The 21774-nt window shown below is 41.2% G+C and overlaps 1 protein-coding gene across 1 annotated transcript in view; it reads left to right on the forward strand.

The window, feature by feature from the left end:
• The first annotated feature begins 1980 nt into the window (after positions 1–1980).
• Positions 1981–21774, forward strand: part of PRCP (prolylcarboxypeptidase) — a 70929-nt gene continuing 51135 nt past the window's right edge. The window contains exon 1 of the mRNA XM_007447361.1: positions 1981–2168. Within this exon, the coding sequence (XP_007447423.1) occupies positions 2001–2168 (168 nt within the window). The 5' untranslated portion in view covers positions 1981–2000. The remainder of the gene's footprint in view (positions 2169–21774) is intronic.

Genomic DNA, 21774 nt, shown 5'->3' on the forward strand with positions numbered 1-21774 from the left:
TATCTCCGAGCACCTCAAAAGTCGCAAGTAGCACCTTTTCCTCCCTGTATGTCCGGTTCCAGACGCTCACCCGTGTCCACCTAATGGCACATACAAAAGCTAGCTGAGTGACTGCAGCAGCACTGTCTCAAATTAAAATAATTGACCTTCTTACTCTTTTACGCTCAAAACCGCCCTTTTCTAGAAGAGACTGACTCCTGAAAAAGCAACATAGAATGCACTGAGTCTCACTCAGAACGACGTTAAGGGTCTCGTTAGGAGTCTCCGGCCCTTGCTCCCCGAGAATCTCCTCTCCCAGCTCCTCACCTGAGGCACAGGACGGGGATCCTTGCCCGGGCGAAGCACAGTGACGCAGACCCGCAAGACTCAGCAGTAAACGAGCGCCCTCCAATCGAATCTCCCGCGCTTCCTTCCGCCGGAAGTGACGCTATGGCCGTCCTTCCTCAGAGCCAATCAGAAGAAGGAGGCGCTGATGGTGGAGATTTAGCACAACAGCCTGTGAGCCTTTGCGGATGACCGTTTTTGTCAGACAGGGTTTGACGAAGGTTCTTTACCGACTGGGGGAGCACTAGTACAGTCTGTAAAGTTGGTTTTCGGGTACGTTGAGCCAGCTGGGCGTAGGGACCCCAGGAAGGGGTGGAGGTGGGCGGGAGCGCCCCTTGGACCGGGGTTCAGCGGGCTGACTGGAAGGAGAAGCGGACATGGGTGCTGGGGGAGCCGCGAAGACAGAAGGGGCCTCTGCCGGCTGGGGATGGCACTGCCGGGGGGCGGGGGGAGGGGAAGGCGGGGCTTCAAGCGGTTGCGGGTTGCCGGAAGAAGAAAGGGGACGTAACGTGGAAGAAGGGCCCGGGATCTAGTGGGATTCCCGGGCGACCTCCGTTGTCGGTGAGCGATGGCCTGTGCGGGCTACACTGAGGTTTGGGGTGACCCACCGACAGAGTACCATAGGAGGTGGTTAGGCTGACATCACGGAGGTGGGGTGCAAAGGAGCCACACCCAGCGGTCTGCGAAGCCAGTGCTCCACCGCCTCCTGAGTGACCTAGTGCAAGTCCCAGCACCTCTCGAGACTCAGTTTCCTCAGCTATAAATGGGAATAATAATCATACAGGACCCACAAAATAGGTGGATGGTTGAGTTAGATGAGATGGTGTACCACTAAGCCTAGTGCTGTAGTGAACCATCAATAAATTGTCATGGTACTGCCCACTGGGAAAAAAAGAAAAAGCACACAGTGAGAGTTGTGAGTTAACTTTTATTGGGGACAAAATGAGGACTAGAGCCCGAGAGACAGCATCTCAGATAGCTCTGCGGAGCTGCTCCAAAGAGGTAGGGGGGAAGGTCAGTGTTACATATGATTTTAGTGAAAGGGGGTATGCACAGTCAAGCACACATTTTGGCAGAGGCTAGCTGCTAGTCACAAGGAGCAGATATCACCACTGATGATCTTAGTGCTTTTCTAGATATGAGAAGATGCAAGAATTTGGGCTCATAAAACCTCCTGAAACTATATCTGAAAGGCCCGTCCTGCCAGTTTTTCCCAGAGCACAGAGTGCCTCATTCCTGATCACCCTGAACTCCTTTTAGGGTGTGTTGAAGGTCAAGGCTGTGGCTAGTGACTTAATCCTTGTAGAGGCTGATGGCAAGTACCAATTTTTAGTTGGCTATACTATTATCGATATTATTACTATTATATGGAATTTGCGGAGAACAAGGCTGTGGCAATGGAATTAGAGTGCGACCGGAATAAAGGTGGACTCTAAAGAGAGGATAGTACAAGAGAGAAGTAAAATCTGGCGGCACCCTCTGGGACGGGGACGGGGTCGGAATGGCTTGGGCGACCCGGGTTTACGCGGAGTTGCTGAGGGGCGGGGTGTGGCTTTGGGTTTCCCCCGGGGAGGAGGAGCCTGTCTGCCGCGGGCGGAGCTGCGGGCAAGCCCGGCTCGGGCTGCGCGCATCTGCCAGTCTCCCTTTTGCCCTCCGTGCAGCAGCCAGCCTGAGCCATGGGGCGTCGCTCCCTCCTGCTCCTGCTCCTGGCTTTCCTGACTCCTGGGGCTGCCACACCCGTACCGCCGGCCCTGAGGGCCCTCAGCAGCCTGCACTTGTCTACCAGCTTCAGATCCCGTCCCGCTGTTGACATGAAGTACTCCATTCACTACATCCAACAGAAGGTAAGGGGGAAGGGGTTTGGGGTGGCGGAGCGGGTGGCGAGGACTGGCTTCGTAGTTCCCAGGCACCAGAGCTCACCCGAAATTTCGGACCCCTAATGCCTAGGACTTGTCCGAACTTTGGCTTACACTTTACAGATGGTGGCCCCAGGTCCCGAGTCTGTTTAAATTCTGTCCTCCCATTACCAATGATTTATTATCAGTCCTGGCTCTACACTCTCTTATGTGATTGGCCACAGCAGTGACTTCAACGCCTTCTGCTTCCAGAGGCTGCCCTAATGAAAACTCCTTTGGCCTCCCGCCAAATTCAAATTATTTAATCCCAACTCTGGCACCTACTTCAAGGTAACAGTCATCCTTTGTCCCAAAGCAGCCCCTAAATTCAAACTTCCAATATCTTATTAGATAATATCTAATATTTATTCAACCTAAATTGCCAGCCTGTTGTCTCATGTTCAGCTCAGAGCTGATTTTGTAGACCTTTTAAATTTTTTTTATTTTTTAAAAATAATTATTTTATTTTTGGCTGCGTTGAGTCTTTGTTGCTGCATGCGGGCTCTCTAGTGATGGCGAGCGGGGGCTGCTCTTTGTTGTGGTGCGTGGGCATCTCATTTCGGTGGCTTCTCTTGTTGTGGAGCACGGGCTCTAGGTGCGCGGGCTTCAGTAGTTGTGGCACGTGGGCTCAGTAGTTGTGGCTCGCAGGCTCAGTAGTTGTGGCTCGCGGGCTCTAGAGCACAGGTTCAGTAGTTGTGGCGCACGGGCTTAGTTGCTTTGTGGCACGTGGCATCTTCCCGGACCAGGTCTTGAACCCGTGTCCCCTGCATTGGCAGGCAGATTCTCAACCACTGCGCCACCAGGGAAGCCCCGTGTAGCCCTTTTATTAAGAGTTTTTAACCTTCCCTATTCTCCGTGAAACTGAACATATATATGTAGCTCACGCTTGTAAAAGAAGTTGTAGGAGTCTCTCAAGATTTGGGGAGGGGGGTGGGGGTGAGCATCTCTATAGTTCTGAAGCCTGAGTTTAGGGGTTTAAGGTAGGCATAATACCTTTGTGCTTGGCTGAAGCATGAGGTAGGTATTCCCTGAGAAGCCTGGATGAAGAAGTATATCCTGTGTGAAATGACAGGATCCCTTACAGTTCTGTATTTCTGGGAGCCTGTGAAAAGATAGGCAAAGATTTGGGAAAGGTTGGGATTAGAAGTGCAAGAGTCTGAGGTTTGGCTTTAGGAGTCAAATAGACCAGGATTCCAATCTACTACCTCTGTGACCTTGGGAAGTTTCAAGTACTTCTCTGTGCCCAGTTTCTAGATCTCCATAGGATTTGGTGATGGTTAAATGAGAGCAGATCACATGTCCCTAGCAGAGTATCTGGCCTCAAGTAGGCACTTATTAAACTCATGGTTACTGACCTATGAATTTTGAATAGGAATTTGAGATAGAGGGATGGTGTGAACTTATAGAATAATTTATAAGAAATTGTTTTTAACCCAGAAATTTAGAGATTATGAGGAAGAGAAAGCATTCTAGTTTTAGCAGGAGTACTAGGAAACAGGGGTCTTTTTCTTAGGCAACTTTCTAGGCTACAGTTTCCTCATTTGTAAGTTGAGAGATCTGGACAAGGACCAATGTGTTTCACATTTTACTGAGGAAAATTAAGGGCTCTTTATGGAGCTGTCTCAAAGGGATGGGGAAGGCCCAAGTGGAATCCAAGTTAGGGTACCCCAGAACTCCCTCTCTCCCTGACCTCTTTCAGCCTGAACTTTATGTTTTTATCTGTTTTATATACTGGGATATTGCAGCGTTCCATAATTAAAGTTAAATTGAAGGGGAACTATTGGAATGAAGATCTCTACAATCTTTTTAGGAATGATGAGAGAGAACTATCAGCAGAAAAGGGGGGTAGGGAATGAAAGGGTAGAAGAGACTAAATGATCTCTTAGGTCCTAATTTATATTCCTTCATTGTAGATTCCTTTCTTGACCACTTCACTCTTTAGATATATAAGTTGAGGCCAGTTCTTTTTCCATTTTTGGTGATTTATAAGATCTGGCCTTAGCCATGTTTTGCCCTCTGGCTTATATTTAGTTCATATTTTAGGACACAGATTCTACAAATGTTTTATTACCATGATAATTTTCTTTACATCAACTCCAATTGAATTTTATTTCATTTTTTTGAGAAAAACTTTCACATATGTATTTGTTGCATAATAATGGTTTTATAGTAATTGCCAACTTTTCTGGACCATAGATTTTTCGTTGGGACTGAAAAGTATGTGTAAACTCACTTTAAGTTTTTTAGTTAGAGCACATGAAATACTTTTATGCCTTTTAATAATAAACAATTATCATTGTAACTAAGGTTTAGTTTTTTTATTTTTATTTTTTTTGCGGTACGCGGACCTCTCACTGTTGTGGCCTCTCCTGTTGCTGAGCACAGGCTCTGGACACGCAGGCTCAGCGGCCATGGCTCACGGGCCCAGCCGCTCCACGGCACGTGGGATTTTCCCGGACCGGGGCACGAACCCGTGTCCCCTGCATCGGCAGGCGGACTCCCAACCACTGCGCCACCAGGGAAGCCCCTAAGGTTTAGTTTTTATTCAAGGTTTAATTTTCATCAAACATTATAATAATTTTATTTATCTGTGGTTATATCTGTCCAGCTGACCAAGCGATTCCCAGCTGTCCTTATATGCACATAAGCTCCATGAATGGTCTTGGTAAAAAAGCTGAGCCCTCCTTCATAACTCTGATTACTTGCAGAATGAAGGGCCAAGTCCTTGGTATTGTTCCTCATCTCATAACCCCAGCTGGTCTTTCAGCTTCATATCCTGCCATAGGCCCCTGCCTCCCCGCGCCTTCCCTGTACACATATACTTGAAGTTGACTGTGTCAGAAATTGTGTCTGGAATACCATCCCTCTTCTCTGCTAGTTAAACTCATACCTCTATCCCAGCTGAAATGTCAACTTTCTTGACTTTAGTTGGTCTTTTTTTCACATGTAGTATTTTGTATGTGTCTCCTCAGCTAGATAGCACTGTCCAGTACCCAGAAGAGCCCATAAAAATATAAAGTACAAAATAAATACTTGTTGAGGGAGTGAATGGATGACTATCCAATGAAAACCCAAACAAAGCAAAGTCTACCATTATTTAATTGACACAAATCACTTTTTGTTTATTTTTCTTTTTATCTTTTAATTCTGTTGTTTAGCAATTATATTTCCTCTTCTTTCAGAGTCTTCAAATGTTGTTGATTTAGTAGGAATATTTGATTTCTTTTATCCAAAATAACTGAATCAGTAGACCAGACAAAGCATAGCACATCACTCAGGCACATCAAGGCTCTGGGTACATGTGTGATGCCAGTGTTGTAAAAGGCTCCTTGGGATGCATGGCTTGTGGTTATGAGGTTTTCTTGCTCTTCATTACCCTCCTACTCCCACCCGAGCCCCTCTGACTGGAATGTGAATCCTGAGGGCATTTTACTATGTGATGTAGTGAGGAAGGAGAATGGGTCCTTTCAGGCTGTCATTTTCCTCACTGGTGAAAATAGAAATCAGTGTTTACTGAATTAGTCAGGGTTCTCTAGAGAAACAGAATCAATAGGATGTATCCGTGTGTGTGTGTGTGTGTGTGTGTGTGTGTGTGTGTGTGTGTGTTTATGTATCTCTTTCTCCACAGAGAGAGATTGATTAATTTTAAGAATTTGGCCCATATGATTGTGGAGCCTGGTAAGTCCAAAATCTGCAGAGTTGGCCAGTGGGCTGGAGACCCAGGGAAGAGTTGCAGTTTGAATCCAAAGGCAGTCAATTTGCATAATTCCTTGCTCAGGAGAGGTCAGTCTTTTTTACTATTTGGGCCTTCACCTGACTGGATGAGACCCACCCACGTTATGAAGGGTGAAGCTGCTATACTTGAAGTCCACTGATTTAAATGTTAATCCCATCCAAAAAACATCTTCACAGAAACATCTAGAATGTTTGACTATTCTGGGCACCATGGCTCAGCTGAGTTGACATGTAAAATTCACCATTACATCTACCAAGGTTGTTGTGAGGGTTAAATATGGTAATTCAGGAAAGCACATGCATAGTGCCTGGAACATTAGGAAATTAAGGAACTTAATAGAGTAAATGCTGGTTCCTCCCCTGCTCTCTCTTAAAACCACACTCTCCGTAGTGCTATACCTTTCAGGTTGATCCAGATCTGACAGTTGTGGTAATGTCTCTTCTAGAAACCTAGTGGTCAGTCATCTACACTCAACTATTCTTATTTAACTACTGAACAGTGTTTATGTGAGAGCTCTGCATCTTGGCCCAGCATTGAACTCATGGCTGCTGACTCCTGCAGGGCCTTCCCGCAGCTCCTTCCTTATCTACTGTGAGACCATCACAGTGGACTAAGCTATTTTGATTTATGTATGTCCCGTACAGTTCTACTTTCAATTCCTTTTCTGGGTTTCCCTTTCTTGTCATGGTGGCCCTGATGTCTAGTAAAACGGAGCTGTGTCAGGCCTCTTGCAAGGGCCTATTGCTTTTTCTCCTCCTCTTCCTCTTTTCATTTTTTCCTGCTTCTCTTTTTCTTATTGGTTCATCTGTTGATGGCCTTCCCCTGAGGCCTGGAGCATACCGTCACAAATATTATGTGAATTCTGAACTGATTTCTGTTTTTGCTCACAGAATCATTGTCAGAAGGGGTCATTGTAGTCCACCCCTTAGATATGATGAATTGACTGTGATCAAAATTATGGAGGGTTAAGAACTTGATAGAGCTTGAATACCATACAGGTTTGAGAATGAATTCTGTTTCTAACACTACCTGAGTAACTTCAGACAAGTTACTCTGAGCTTCCATTTTTATAATCAGCCAAATAGGGATAATTATACTACTCATCTCACAGACTTCTTGTGAAATGAGCTGATATGTGTAAAGTGCTTATCAGGCACAGTTTAGATCACTTGGTAAACACGCAGTAAATGGTAAATGTTATTTTTATTTTATCTTGCAGTTTCTTAATATGGCTTTTAACTTACCTCCTCTCCACTCAGAATAAAATATTTGAGTCATTCCTTGTCATACCTAAAATAATTATTCTTGAAAATATGAAAATCTTTGTGAATTCTTTTCTGTTACATAAGTAGTACATATGTGTCTTTTTACCAGTGGGATATAATATAGTACACTTGTAAATAAGGCATAGAAATTAATTTTTTTCCTCACTTGAAATCATTTTCTTTCACATAAGACTGATATATAAAGAAAGTCATCTGAAGCTATTTCTATTTTTTTTCTATGCTATTTTGAGTTTTGGTAAATTGTGGAGGGGAAAATATATGATAATAAATGTATCCTTTTAGGTTTTTGCAAATACCTTCTCTTGATAATAATACTAAATCTAACCTGTCTTTCTGATAGAAGAGTTTTGAATATTTTATCAGTTAATGCTAAAATGTAATTTCAGCAAAAATTTTAGGTTTTGTACTGTCATGTTTGTATCCATCAGCATACAGGGACTTTGTGCTTTAGCCACATAAAGCACATTTTCAAAATTTGAGTGCTAGTGTCAGCCCTGCCACTAACTTGTGTTAATATTGATACCTTGGGCAAATTGCTTCGCTCTAGATCTCAGTGTACTAATATGTAAGATAAGAAGATTAGATCTGCTGATCTCTGATGCATCTGTAATTCTGTTCACAACTGCCTCCTGTCTATAGGGCATTATATCAGGAGCTGTGGAGATGTGAGCACAAGTTCTATTTTTTGCCCTACCCATTGCCTTTGGTAAATCAGACCTAAACAATTTTTCCGTGTCAACTTTGAATAACATACAGACTCAAATCATGTAAAATGTTTTTTAAATTAAAAATTAGCTCTCCCACTGACACCATATTTATAACATAGAACATTGTATTTACATTTATGATTTTAAAGTTTGCTTGGTTGAAGGTGGATTGGAGAAGAAAGAAGAATCATAGGTAAGAAGAATAACTGATGATATGTGTTATTTGTTTTCCTTCCCAGTGCCTTGCATGGTACCCTCTACATAGTATTTCTTAATAAAGATTTTTTGAATGGAAAAAATTGGCTATAAATTAAAATGAATATGGAGTAAGGGGGGGAGAGTAAATTGAAATATGCAGTGCATAAGTGTCTAATGCATTAATAATAATAATAATCTGCTACCATTTATTGAAAGCTTTATATGCCCTAGATACTCTGTTAAATACTTAATAGACATTCACTTATTTAATCCCTATAGCCATCCTACAAGGTAGATGCTATTATTGTCCAGCTTTATAGGTGAGAGAACTATCATACAGAGAGGTTAAGTTACATGTTCAAGATAAACCCCTTATCTGTATCATTTTGTTTTTCTAAAAATAAACTCATGAGTTCTAAAATGAATGTCATTACCCTGCTTGTTGTACTAAGCAGGATAGGCTAGGTTGTGCTGCAGTAACAAAACTCCAAAATTTCAGTGATTTAACCCAACAGAAATTTGTGGCTCACAGTGTATTTCCATTCACGTGAGCAGAGGGTTCTGCTCATTACATTCACTTAGAGACTGAGGGTCTGATAGAGGCTTCCTCTCAATTTATGCTTTCACGATCAATGTAGCAGTGGAGAAAGAACATAGAAGGCTTCTGCTAGCATGTAAATGCTCCAGCCTGGAAATGTTAGGTCACTTCCTTTCATAAGTCATTGGCCGGAACAGGTTACATTGCTTTCTCTAACCACAGGGTGGGGAGACAAAAAGTATTGACTCTGGAGTGCCTAGAAGGAGAGAAGGCACTAAAGACTGCCATACTTAATCAGTCACTTACCTACCCATCCACCTACTCAATGTTTATCCAATTCCTTTTATATTTCAAGCACCAGGCTAGGTCCTGGGGAGGCAGAGATGATTACATCCTGGAGGACTTCACATTACAGTTTTTGACCATTCCAATAGCACATACTTAATTTGTAGCTGAAAAATATGGAAAAGCACTAATAAATTTGTAATGTCTTGGCATTTATTTGATGTTACGGAAAAACCTGAACGAACTTTTTGGCCAACCCAATATATGGCTGCAGCTCAGATTGCTTCAAAAAATAGCCCTAAAGTGAGGCTGGTCTACTTAGTATTTTCTTGCTCAGCTTACCATCATCATATATATGTACATATACACATATATGTACACATTGAAGCACATAATAAAAAAGGGAATTAATTTATTCATATTGTCATTCAGTAATTAAAAGTAATTGTTTTGGGGCTTCCCTGGTGGTGCAGTAGTTGAGAGTCCGCCTGCCGATGCAGGGGACATGGGTTCGTGCCCCGGTCTGGGAAGATCCCACATGCCGCGGAGCGGCTGGGCCTGTGAGCCATGGCAGCTGAGCCTGTGCGTCCGGAGCCTGTGCTCCGCAACGGGAGAGGCCACAGCAGTGAGAGGCCCGCGTACCGCAAAAAAAAAAAAAAAAAATTGTTTTGATTTTTTTTTAATAAAAGAAACAATATATAGATTTATATAAAAAATCTTACTTGTGCTTTGTAGGTATTATATAATTGTTCATCAGAACAGGAAAATTCTGCATTGATAATATATATTTTATTGGGGAAGATATAAAAATCTTTTTTTCTTATAGTTCACAATTTAAGAAAAGTCCTAGTTATTGTTTATGAGCAGTAAACAATGAAATTTATTGATTATCTAATCTGGGCCAGATATTATGCCAAAATCTTTTACATACCAGTTAATTATTACAATCACTTTTAAAAATAGATGGCTTCATTGAGGTTCATATAGGCTAAATGTCTCGATCAAGCTATTAAGGGACAATATTGTGAGTTATATTTTAATCTGTTACTTCCAAGATCTATGACCTTTCATTCAGTTGACACCATGATGCCTCTATGTTGTGAGCAGTAGTAACAAAACTGACATCTCTGTATCTATTTATATTCCACATTCAGTCTTTACAACAATCCTGTGAGGTAGATATCATCCTCATTTTTAGATGTGAAACTACCAAGGTTCAGAAAGATCAAAGAAGGAAACATCCAAAATATCCTACTTGTAAATCTACTGGTTTTTCACTGTAAATATATCATTGTAAGTGATTTGTGGTGTATCCATTAAATGGAATATTATTAGCTGTTAAAAATGATGGTCTTGAAGTATATCTGATGATGTGGAGAAATAGTCATGAATTAATGATGTGAAAAAAACAAAACAGAAAACTGAATGTACAATGTATTTCCAGATTCATTTACTCAATTTTTTTTTAAGTGCCTACTATGTGCTAGGCACTATTCTAGGCAGTGGGGAAAGAGCATTAAAAGCATTGGGAAGAGCAAGTACAAAAACCATGAGGTAGGTGTGTGCCTGATGGGAAAAACTGCAAGGAGGCCAGTATGGCTGGAGGGATGTGCCCAAGGGAGAGAGTAGTAGGGGATGAGGACAGTGAGGAGGAGAGAGAATGTACATACTCCTCTAGTAGAGAAGGAAGGCAAATGAACTAGGGAAGTAGAGTTTGACTGCAGGGCAGTTGTGAAGTCTCATGCAAGTTAGTAAGACCACATGACATGGCTGTATGTTTCTATAGCTACATTCAGTTTCTTGGGTATGGGTGTGGGGTTGGTGGAGAATTCTTTTCAACTAGGATTGCCCTTTTGCCAAATGAGTAAAACAAAATGAGAGAGAGACATGGAAGCTGAGGGGTGTATGCAAAGGAGTTATGGACCACAGAATTTAAGCCAAGTAGGGAGGTGAGTGAGGATGGGGTGAGGGACAGTGAAAAGGTGGGTAATGTGAGGTTGAAGGATTTGGAGAATCATAGTAGAAGAGGGAATGAGCTGGAAAGATAGAGGAAGTAGAATGCTTAAAATTGAGGGTGTGGCAGGATTGCAGTTACTGGGAGTGACAAGGTCTAGGGTTTGACCATGGGTTAGTGACCAAGGTATGTGAAGGACAAGGTCCTTGGAGGAGAGGAGCAAAAGGAACTGAAGGGCCAAGATACTGAAGTCACTGAGTTTTTTTTTTTTAGTAAGTATTTATTTATTTATTTATTTATTTTTGGCTGTGTTGGGTCTTCGTTTCTGTGCACGGGCCTTCTCTAGTTGTGGCAAGCAGGGGCCACTCTTCATCATAGTGCGCGGGCCTCTCACTATCGCGGCCTCTCTCGTTGCGAAGCACAGGCTCCAGACACGCAGGCTCAGTAGTTGTGGCTCACGGGCCCAGTTGCTCCGTGGCATGTGGGATCTTCCCAGACCAGGGCCCGAACCCATGTCTCCTGCATTGGCAGGCAGACTCTCAACCACTGCACCACCAGGGAAGCCCGTCACTAAGAGTTTTGAAAGGAGTTATGTTGGAGTGACAGTGAACAAGGAGCTGAAATCTTCAAGGCATGAATGGAAGTGAACCAGGGGTCAGTAGATGATTGTAGTGAGAAGGGTAGTGGGGTGTTATAGTTTGATGACATAATATTTAAAGGTAGTGAATTGGGGAAGACGGAGGAAGAATTAGGAACAATGGAAATACCTATCCCACCTCCAGGCCCAGTGGTGGGAGAGGTTTGAGAGAAAAATCAACTACCAATTGAGAGGGTCAGATATGTTTAAAAATATGTTTATAGCTGCACAGAGAAAGAGTAGAAGAAAATACACTAAAATAGTAACAATGGAAAGATGTGTGATGTTTCATTTTATTCTTTATACTTTTCTGTGTTTTTCACATTATCTGTGATGAATCTGCATTGTTTTATAATCCATTTAAAAAGAGTATTATTAAAAAAAAAAAAGCAGTTGCCCTGTCCTGGCTCACACAGGCAGTATGTGTCAGTGTCAGAAACTGGGCCTCAGGACTCCAGACTGCACTACCCAGCACCACATCTCTGGGTAAACGCTCAGACTACTCTTGTTTCTCTTTCGTTGCCTGGCTATGGCTGCTTTGCCATTTTTTCCTTGAATATTTTACATCATTATCTTCCATACACAGCTGAAACAAGGATGAAGAACTCATTTGAGTGGAGACAGAGGAAAAAAAGAACAATGGCCCTTTATAACCCCATTTCAACCTAAGGTTTTACTGAAAGGAAGGGGAGAAGAGGGTGACAGGAAAGAAGAAAGGTTTCTAGAGGAATTGTACATGTTTCAAAGAGAGGGGGAGGAATTCAGGCCACCTAAGTAGAACCAAGGCATATATTTTCCCTAAGTCTCCAACCCCTCCTATCTGTACTTTTCACAGATAGGAGCCCATGGTTCCTCTCACGGCTGCTTTGCAGATCATTCCCAAATCCATAATTGTAGATCGATCTGTCTCTGTCTCACTTTTGACATATTTCTCTAAGAATAATCATAATAGTAATAATAGAAAATATTTATTGAGCTCTTGCTATGTACAAGGCAGTGTTCTAAACACCTTACATATATTAGCTAATTAATTCTCACAGTGACCTCACGAGGTCTCGGTACTGCTATCCCCAATTTATAAATGGAGAAACTGAGGCACCAACTGCGTTTTAATTACTACCTCATTCTGCCTCCTTATATTTCTACTTGGATCTGTAGTTCTAACTCAAAACCAGACTTATCTGGTTAAGTGGTGACTTTCTCCTGGTGGCACTATTATCATTTAAAAAAAAGTATTGAGGACTACATATATGCCAGGCATGGTTCTTGAGACAATAGTTGGACTGCTCGTGTGGAGCTTATTTTCTGGTTAGGAAGTAGATAGTAAGCAAATAAACATTAAATAAATAAGATAATTATAGATTGTAATGATTGCCTTGAAGGAAATAAGCAAGGTGATATGTATGTGTAAATATGGGGTACAGTGGATGGGAAAGGCTTATCTCAGGAAGGTTTCCCTGAGGAAGGGACACTGGATCAGAGAGGGAGCAGAAAGTATAAAGTCCCTAAAGCTTGAAATGTCAGGTATTTTTGGCTCTTCTTTCTCCCATATTCTTTGTAACAACAAGTTAGGTTGATTCCATTCTCAGAGTATGTCTGTTATTTTCACTTGTATGGCCGTCATGCTTTGTTGCAGCTTCTATTACTGCCTTCTTGGACTGGAAGAGTCTCTTAACTGGCCTTCCTTGCAACCTACAGTTCCCCCTCCACTGCAGTCCCCATGGGCCACATTAATCATCTCCCCTCCAGTCAAACCACTCTTCTGCTCAGGACCTGCAATGGTTCCTGATTGTTTGCTTTATTAAGAACAAAATCCTGTATGTTTGAGGCCTTCCACCTTTTGCCTCCAACCCACCTTTCTAGTTTGCTAATCTGTTCTCCACACATGCCCATTTCTTTCCTGTTTCTATGCTTTAACCCATATTGTCCCTTTGCCTGGAATGCCTCTCCTCTGGCCCTTCCCTCCTTTATCAACCCCTTGCATTTTTTAAGCCCCATCTCAGACACTGCCTCCTCCAGGAGCCATTTCTTAATCACCCAGAAAGTGTGTGATTGGTCAGATCTTTCTTTGTACTTCTCTCATGGCATGTGTCTTACTCTAGCCTTGTGTTAAAACCTTTTGTTCCCCTTTTAAAGCAGGAAGCCTGTCTTAAAGGATCCATACCCCTCCACAGCATACAACACACTGTTTTACTTAGAGTGTCATCTGCACAAACGTTTTTTGAATCTCTATCTTCCCCCTTCCCTTTTTCTGCTTCTCTGCACATTGCGGTAAGGAAGGGGTGTGTATGTATAGGGTAGGAAAGAGGGTGGAAACTTGATTCTCAACTGTCTAAAAGGCTTTGGGGGAAGAAGGTAGGAAGCCAGGCAAATAAAAACAGGCTTACTTGTTCTCATCCTCTTATTTGGATGATCTGGAAGCTGGTTGTCTGTACTGACCCTTCTCCCAAAGTATCTACATAGAAGGAGTCGTGGGAGGGAGTGCAGCAGCCCCTGTTTTTTCTGCTTTGTGTGAGTATGTGGGCTAGGGGAAGGGTGAAGAATGAATGTATCAGGAACAATATCTCCTTAAAAGCTGCTTCTGTGGTGGCTGTGTACTGCCTTTGTTTATTAGAGAGCTAAAGTAAAGGGAGTACTTTTTATGGTTTTGGCTTTTCATTTGTAAACAGAGACTAATTAACTATGTGTATTTGTAAATCCTTGCTGTCTGTTGTGTATGAGTCAGTTAGTTCCAAGTTGCCCTTCGGTGCTGTGACTGGAGAGAAGCAGCTGCTCTGTCTCTGTCAGGCTCATGATCTCTTTCTTGCTGCTTGTATTGTGAGGACTGCCCACGTGGGGTTAGGATAAGGCAGATTTATTAAAGTCAGGTTTCTTTAGGAACTTTTCCCAGAGCAGCCCTGCAGTTTGGTTATATGATACAATTTATATGTATGAAAGTATAACTATTACAGAAGTTATGATAGCTAACATTTATAGAGTAAAGCAGCACAGTTATATATTCATTCAACAAATATTTATTGAACTCTCCCTATGTGCCATACACTGTGTCAATAGCTAGGGATAAGGGGAAAGCAAAAACATACATCATGAAGCTTACAGTTTAGTGGGAAAGAAGATAGTGAAAAGTAATTACAAGTGTGATGTATGTTTTAAGAAAGTAGTTTGCTGCGGAATCTACGGTACGGTCCTAAGTCTTGTGTATTAGGGCTTCCTCTGGTCAGTAATGGTGTTAAAGCAGAGACAAGAAGCTGAGTAGGAGTTGGCAAGGAGCAGGGAGGTGATGGAGATTTCTGTCCAGGTAGAGGATGTATCATGTACAAGATACTAATTTAGGAAAGAGTAGGAGGAATTGAAAGGAGGTCAGTAAGACTGGGACAGGGGGCAGAGATGATGAGGCAGGAGGTGGGCGATCAACACTATGAAGTCAGTGTTGTCACTATTTCCACTTACACACTCATGGTGTGGGTATTCCTTCTTTGAAGCTTTCATTGACTTTAAGAACATAACTTGGTGTTGAGTTGGTGCTGGGGCAGAGCACTGCTCTGTTCACCATAGTACAACATGTTCACCTTGTGACAGGTACTGCATATGTGCTCTTCATGTAAATATCTTAAACTCTGCATGGAGGTACTACATCTCTTTTACAGAGGAATAGAGGGCTCAGAGATGAAGTAATTTTGTTCATGATCACATAGCTGATAAATGATAACACCAGAATTTAAACTGAGCTTTGGTGTCATCAGAACCCATACTCCATGTTGCCTCTGTAATAGCTGTATTTCTGGAATAGATAGAAGATTTCGTAATTTATGGTCTGATTTAGAGATAGTTGTGGAAGTCACATTATATTAAGGAAATCCAGATTACACATTAATAAAGTTGAGGAATAAGAGGAGTTTCAATTCTCTTTTTAACAGCAAGTTGGGTGATTTCAGAGAGTAAAAAGAAACATAACAGAGTTTTTAACAATACAGAACTTTCTTCTGGCTTTGGTTTTCTGTTATGGAAAGAAGAATTTAAATGAATGGGATTATAGGATTATATGGTAACTCTAACTACCATATGATCCTGCATTCCCATTCCTAGGCATATACACAAAGAAAACCATAATTCAAAAAGATACATGCACCCCAGCACCCCAGTGTTCATTGCAGCACTATTTACAATGGCCAAATATGGAAGCACCCTAAATGTTCATCCACAGAGGAATGGTTAAATATGTGGTATATATATACAATGGAATATTAACTCAACCATAAAAAAGAATGAAATAATGTCATTTGCAGCAAGATGGATGGACCTAGAGATTGTCATACTGAGTGAAGTAAGAGAGAGAAAAACAAAATACCATATGATATTGCTTATATGTGGAATCTAAAAAAAATGTCACAAATGAACCTATTTACAAAACAGAAATAGAGTCACAGATGTAGAAAAAAAACTTATGGTTACTGGGGGGAAGAGGGGGGAGGGATAAACTGGAAGATTGGGATCGACATATATACACTACTATATATAAAATAGATAACTAATAAGGACCTACTGTATAGCACAGGGAACTCTTCTCAATACTCTGTAATGACCTACATGGGAAAAGAATTTTAAAAAGAGTGGATATATGTGTATGTATAACTGATTTACTTTGCTGTACAGCAGAAACTAACACAACGTTGTAAATCAACTCTACTCCAATAAAAGTTAATTTAAAAAAATGAATGGGAACTACGTTAGTAGCAGAAGGGGACTATGACACCTGAGACAAAATGTACAATGAAATATTTTTGGGTGGCTCTGTACATTCTAGAGTAAAGGTTGTTAAGAGACCTCCATTGATGATCACAAAAAGGCACTCTCCATGGGGAATAAAGTAATGAGGTCACTACTGTGGAACTTTGTCCCCTTAAGCTTGGTGCTTAATACAGTTTACCATAAATACATTAGCGAATCCTCCACTTTAAGCTTTCCCAGCAGTCCATGTACAAAATTTGGCTTGGAATAAGTTAATAAGAGTTCATATAAAGGTCCCTAATCTATGCTGCATGGACTAGTCCCTGCCATATCTTCATCTTCCACTCCACTTGCAGAGGGCCTTGCATGTTCCCCCTCCTACCCAGTAACTCCAAAGGACAGAGGTCACTGTTTGGCACTCTGTTTTTGAAAGTCTCCCAGTCCCTGGGTTAGGGAGTCAAGTCTAGTTAACTCTACCCATGTATTTTGTTTTCTTTAGAAGTCTGGATATTGGTCTCATCTTTAAACATGCTGTTTAGAATAATAGTACTAGGCTCCTGTTTATTTAATAAAGCGTTATTGTTTTAAAGGATATTAGACTGAAAATTTAAGCTAATCTCTTTAACCAGTTTTATGAGAAGGCCGGGTATTTGAACCATTGTTTTGCCACCTAAGAGGAAATAAATAGTTCCTTGAGATGTGGATTTATAATCTTCAGCATATGAAGTGATGAAGGGGATATCACAGATTATTTTAAATTTTTTTATAAATAAGATATCCAAAGCCACCGTGTTTCATTGCTGCAGTATGTACCTTTCCTCAGAGCTACGTAATTTATACAGCAATGAATGTGTACCAAAAATATATTGCACTGTCCTAGCACTGGTTACTGGTAACTGGGCAGAAAGTCAAAAGCAAAAGCATATCCCATACTAGACCACAACATATTTGGTGTGTGAGGTGCTCTCACTGTCACCAAGTCATTACCTAAGAGAGCTGAAAAAAATTTTATTTAAAATTTTACTTTGCAAGGTTATGGCTTTTTAAGTGAACACTCAGAACAAATTGCTGAGGTTTCATATATTAATTTCTTCCTTCTAAGTGGTAATATTAAACACATAATATAAATTGTGTATGTTTGTGTGTGTTTTTGGAAGTGGTTTCAGACTTGGGAGGTGCATGCTAATAATACACTGCAAAATATATTAATAATACACCAAGCTCTCACTTCCTGCCGGCCCTTGCTGGGCACTTGCATGAATGTATTATCCAAGTTAATCATCACAAGACACATCTGGGATAGGTATCATTATTATTATTATTTTTTATTTTACAGATAAGAAAACAAGCCCAAAGACATGAAGTACCTTGTTCAAGTTCAGATAGCTCTAATTGATGGCTGATTTGGCACTCAAACTCAAATCTGTCTTCAAATTCCCATCTCTTTCCACTACATCACAGAACATTTGTGGTTTTCAGGAGGAAAACAAAAAACAAAGTGTTTGAAAGATGCCCTTGGTACTGGTTAGATTTTATTAGTGTAAAAGCACGTGTGTGTTTTGTGTGTGTGTGTATTTAAGCCTTGACACACTTTGGCATTTTTGATAAGTTTTGCTGATAGCATATGACTAGCATGTTTGGCCAGCACCATTGTGATTTAATAACCTAATTTAAACAAGGAACTGCAACCCAAACAATGGCTGATTCATCAGATAGGAAAGTGAGGAAGTACTTGTTATTATTTGTCAGTTAATTTTTATTTTTATGCAGTTTGAACCATGGGTCACACTGCAGACACTGTGCTTTAAAACTGTCGGAAACCTCTGTCACTTCCTGAACACTGATGGCCTCTTCCTTTGAGGGAGCCGCTCATACAACAATTTTGGAAAGCAGTGGTGATGACTCCCTTCTCCTTGGCGTCAGATGCTTCCTTTCTCTTGAACAGTTGGCTTTAAATGACCATGACTGGTGCAGCCAGTGCAGACCAAAACAGGCTTTTTGTTTGCCTTTTTATATAGTCTAGACTATATAAATATCTAGAAAATGACCACACTTTAAAAGAGAAGGGAATTCATATTTACCGAGCATCTCTCCATGATCTCCTCAAAGGCAACAATCTTGGGTTTCACTCATCTCTGGTTCTGGGAGGCCACAGCACCAAGCTCTGTGTATGTGGGAATGAGCTGATGGAACGACACTGCGTATTATGTCCTGTTTTATTGCAGACATTAAATGCAAATATCTGACCTTAGGCAAGGTATAGAAGAGCCTATTGCTGTTACTTATATACCCCCAGTGCTTTGGTCCATCTCTGAAGAATGTGAGTGTTACCATGGTGAAATGGATGTTGGCTGAGATGCTAGGGGAGTTACTTTCCAAAAAATATGGATCATGGTTTTTAAAGATTTCCAGAAAGGCTTTTTGCAGTCAAATTCTATAACATTGCCAAATCCTTTTATTAATTTGGATGTATAGTCATTTGTCTGTAGTGTCTATTCTTCATGTGACCTTTCTCCACACTCAAGGCAAATATATATGTACACTTTTTCCTGTTGGTCTTCCTGCAAAGCTTTATTCTTTAAATACTTCAATTTTCGAGGTGTCTGGCTTGTTTTAACACTCGCATGTTCCCTTCTGTTAAAAAATGTCTCCCTCTAGGAAGCCCTTTTTTGTTAATTAGAAAAGTAGTGAGGTCTTCTGTTGGTCTTTTGCTCCTAATTCATACTCCAATTCATTTACTGTCCCTCCTTCACCTTTGATTACACATATCTAACAAGTGCAGGCAACTTTAGTTGACGTGCAGATTCCATGTACTTCATTTAATTCCAAACTGACTGAATCCATGCCTCTCAGGATATCTTGACTGCCCCATCCCTGGCTTAGCTAGTGTAGGCTTAGGCAATGGAAATACATTTTAGGATCAACCTTTACAAACATAAATGTGCTAGGAAAAAATCTCTAATACTTGTTATTTATTATTGACACTTTGTGCCATGCATTACACATTGGTCATCTCATTGTTTTGTACACACTATGCTTGGATGTGGTTTATACAGTACTGGTATCTCTCTGCTTGGAATGGTTTGTCTTTCTCCTTTCTCTGCTTGGCACACTCCTGTTCATCCTTTGCTGCTCATGTCTTGCACCACCTTCTCTGTGAAACTTTATGGGACTGCTTTTCTTCTTTCCGATGGGCTGGGTAATTGACTTCATCCTCTTTGTGTCTCCCACTGCACTCTACAGATACTTCTGTGCTACTACTCTGGATTGCAATGATTTGTTTATATGTTTGTGTTCCCATTAGCCTGTGAGCAGCCTGAGTGCTGGGACCACATCCATCAGTGTATCTTCAGTGTATGTGCTCAACAGCTGTTTGAATGAATAACTGGCCCAAGCTGAAGTGGTTACTCTGTCTTCTGAACGCTGTTAACACTTGCTTTTATTATATTTTGCCTAGTGCTACCAGCATGGCATAGACACTGCCCAATCAAAGCAGAAACTGGTCATAGAGCTGAGGCCTCTTGCAGTGCTGTAGGTTAGTTCTTTAGGTCTGTAGGTGTGGAGAAGGGACTGGGGCAGCTGGGAAGTTAGGCACAGAGAAGGGGATGGTGTCACTCAAGGTGCTAAGGTAATTATTTGCCAACAGGTATGGAAGTGTTTTAGTATTTTAAGAACTGGCTGAGTGTCAAGCCTTGGTTCTTCCAGGTAATGAGTGCCTTAAGAATAGGATGCTACTTACATTGCTTAGTATCCCTCATATGGCTACCTAGGTATAACTCAGGTATAAGCGTTCAGAATAAGATAAACTTTTATAACAAATATTAATGTTTTATTACATTTTGCATGAGACTTCCTTCTAAAACGCCTTTGATTTTTTTCACATTACTGTTAATGGCACTACTATCTTGGTCACCTAGAATAGGAAACTTTAGAATCATTTGATTCCCTCACCTTCATCTTCATGCCAAAAATCCAATCAGTCATGAAGACTGTCCATGATTCCTTCCTAGTTTTTGCCCCTTCCTTTACATTCCCAGAATTATTACCTTGTGTAGGCCCAAAGTAAACTACTACAGTAGCCTCTTGAGTTCCTCTGTTCTTTAGGCCTCCGTCCAGGCCAGCTGGCACTGTTTTTTTTTCTCTTCTCCTCTTTTCCAATCCAGATCTTACTGGGCCCTGCTTAAGCCTCACTTCTCAGGGAAACCTTCCCCAACTGACCTAGCCTAGCCTGAACTATCCTTCCCTGGGCTTCCCTAGTACTTAATGTCTATAGCATTCATTTGACTGTTAACTGTGCTCTACTTTGTGAAATGGCTCTTGTTGCCTGAATTATAATTACATCTTGGAATGTGATTTAATAGGTAGCTATCCCTCAAGTAGAAAGCCTTAGAATTAATACACCCATAGGAGCATAATGATTCAGGCTATTAGATTTTTAAAATTTCTTGGTAGACATAGATTCTGTAGCTAGCTTGCTGAATAATGTGCAATTTTGTTAAAGAGAAATGCTGACTGTGACCCACTAAATTGAGTTTATAACCCACTAATGGATCACAACCTCCATTTTATAAAACACTAATCTAGACTAGATGGACCTTACAAAGATGAATCTTTCTCCTGTATTGGAGAGGTTAAGTCCTGGAAGCAAAAATCTTTACTAAGGGTGAGTGTAAAGTATTGCAGGAGAGGTATATAGCATGAGAGTTCAGAGGAGAGAGACCTGCATGGTGAAAACTATTCCTACTGTAGGGAGATGATTCTCTTTGGGGAAGAAGGGACTTGGGGACTTGGGTATCCCTTAGTAGTCTTATAGATTTTTCCTTTGGTAGTTAAATCATTCCTTTCAGGGGTTTTTCCTTTCACAGGGGCAGGTGGGAATAACACACATTCATTTCCTCTTTACTTGTTTTCTTCCTTAGTGTTTATGTGCTTGCGTAATAGCAGGGCTTGTAATTGAGATTTCCTGACTTGGATTCTATTTCTAAATACTAAGGAGCAAAAGCAGGATACTGTAAGGGAGAAGATTTATTTCTTGTTTAATACTCATCCATTTTGGGAATGAACAAAAAAGACTTTTTAAAATGGGGAACTCTAAGAGGTACTATGCTATGAGATGAAAACACCATCACTTACAAATGGTGGTAATTACCTTTTCATTGTAGGCTTCTTGAATTATAGTTTTTTGTTTTTTTTTTTGTGGAGCACAGGCTCCAGACGCGCAGGCTCAGCGGCCATGGCTCACGGGCCTAGCAGCTTCACGGCATGTGGGATCTTCCCGGACCGGGGCACGAACCCGTGTCCCCTGCGTCGGCAGGTGGACTAGCAACCACTGCGCCACCAGGGAAGCCCTTGAATTATAGTTTTAAAGGAAGAGGATATTCTTTTTTTTTTTTTTTTTTTTTTTTAAACATTTATTTATTTATTTATTTGGCTGCGCCAGGTCTTAGTTGCAGCATGTGGGATCTAGTTCCCTGACCAGGGATCAA

This window comes from Lipotes vexillifer, unplaced genomic scaffold, assembly GCF_000442215.2.
Source record: "Lipotes vexillifer unplaced genomic scaffold, Lipotes_vexillifer_v1.1 scaffold824, whole genome shotgun sequence".
Classification (NCBI taxonomy): Eukaryota; Metazoa; Chordata; class Mammalia; order Artiodactyla; family Lipotidae; genus Lipotes; species Lipotes vexillifer.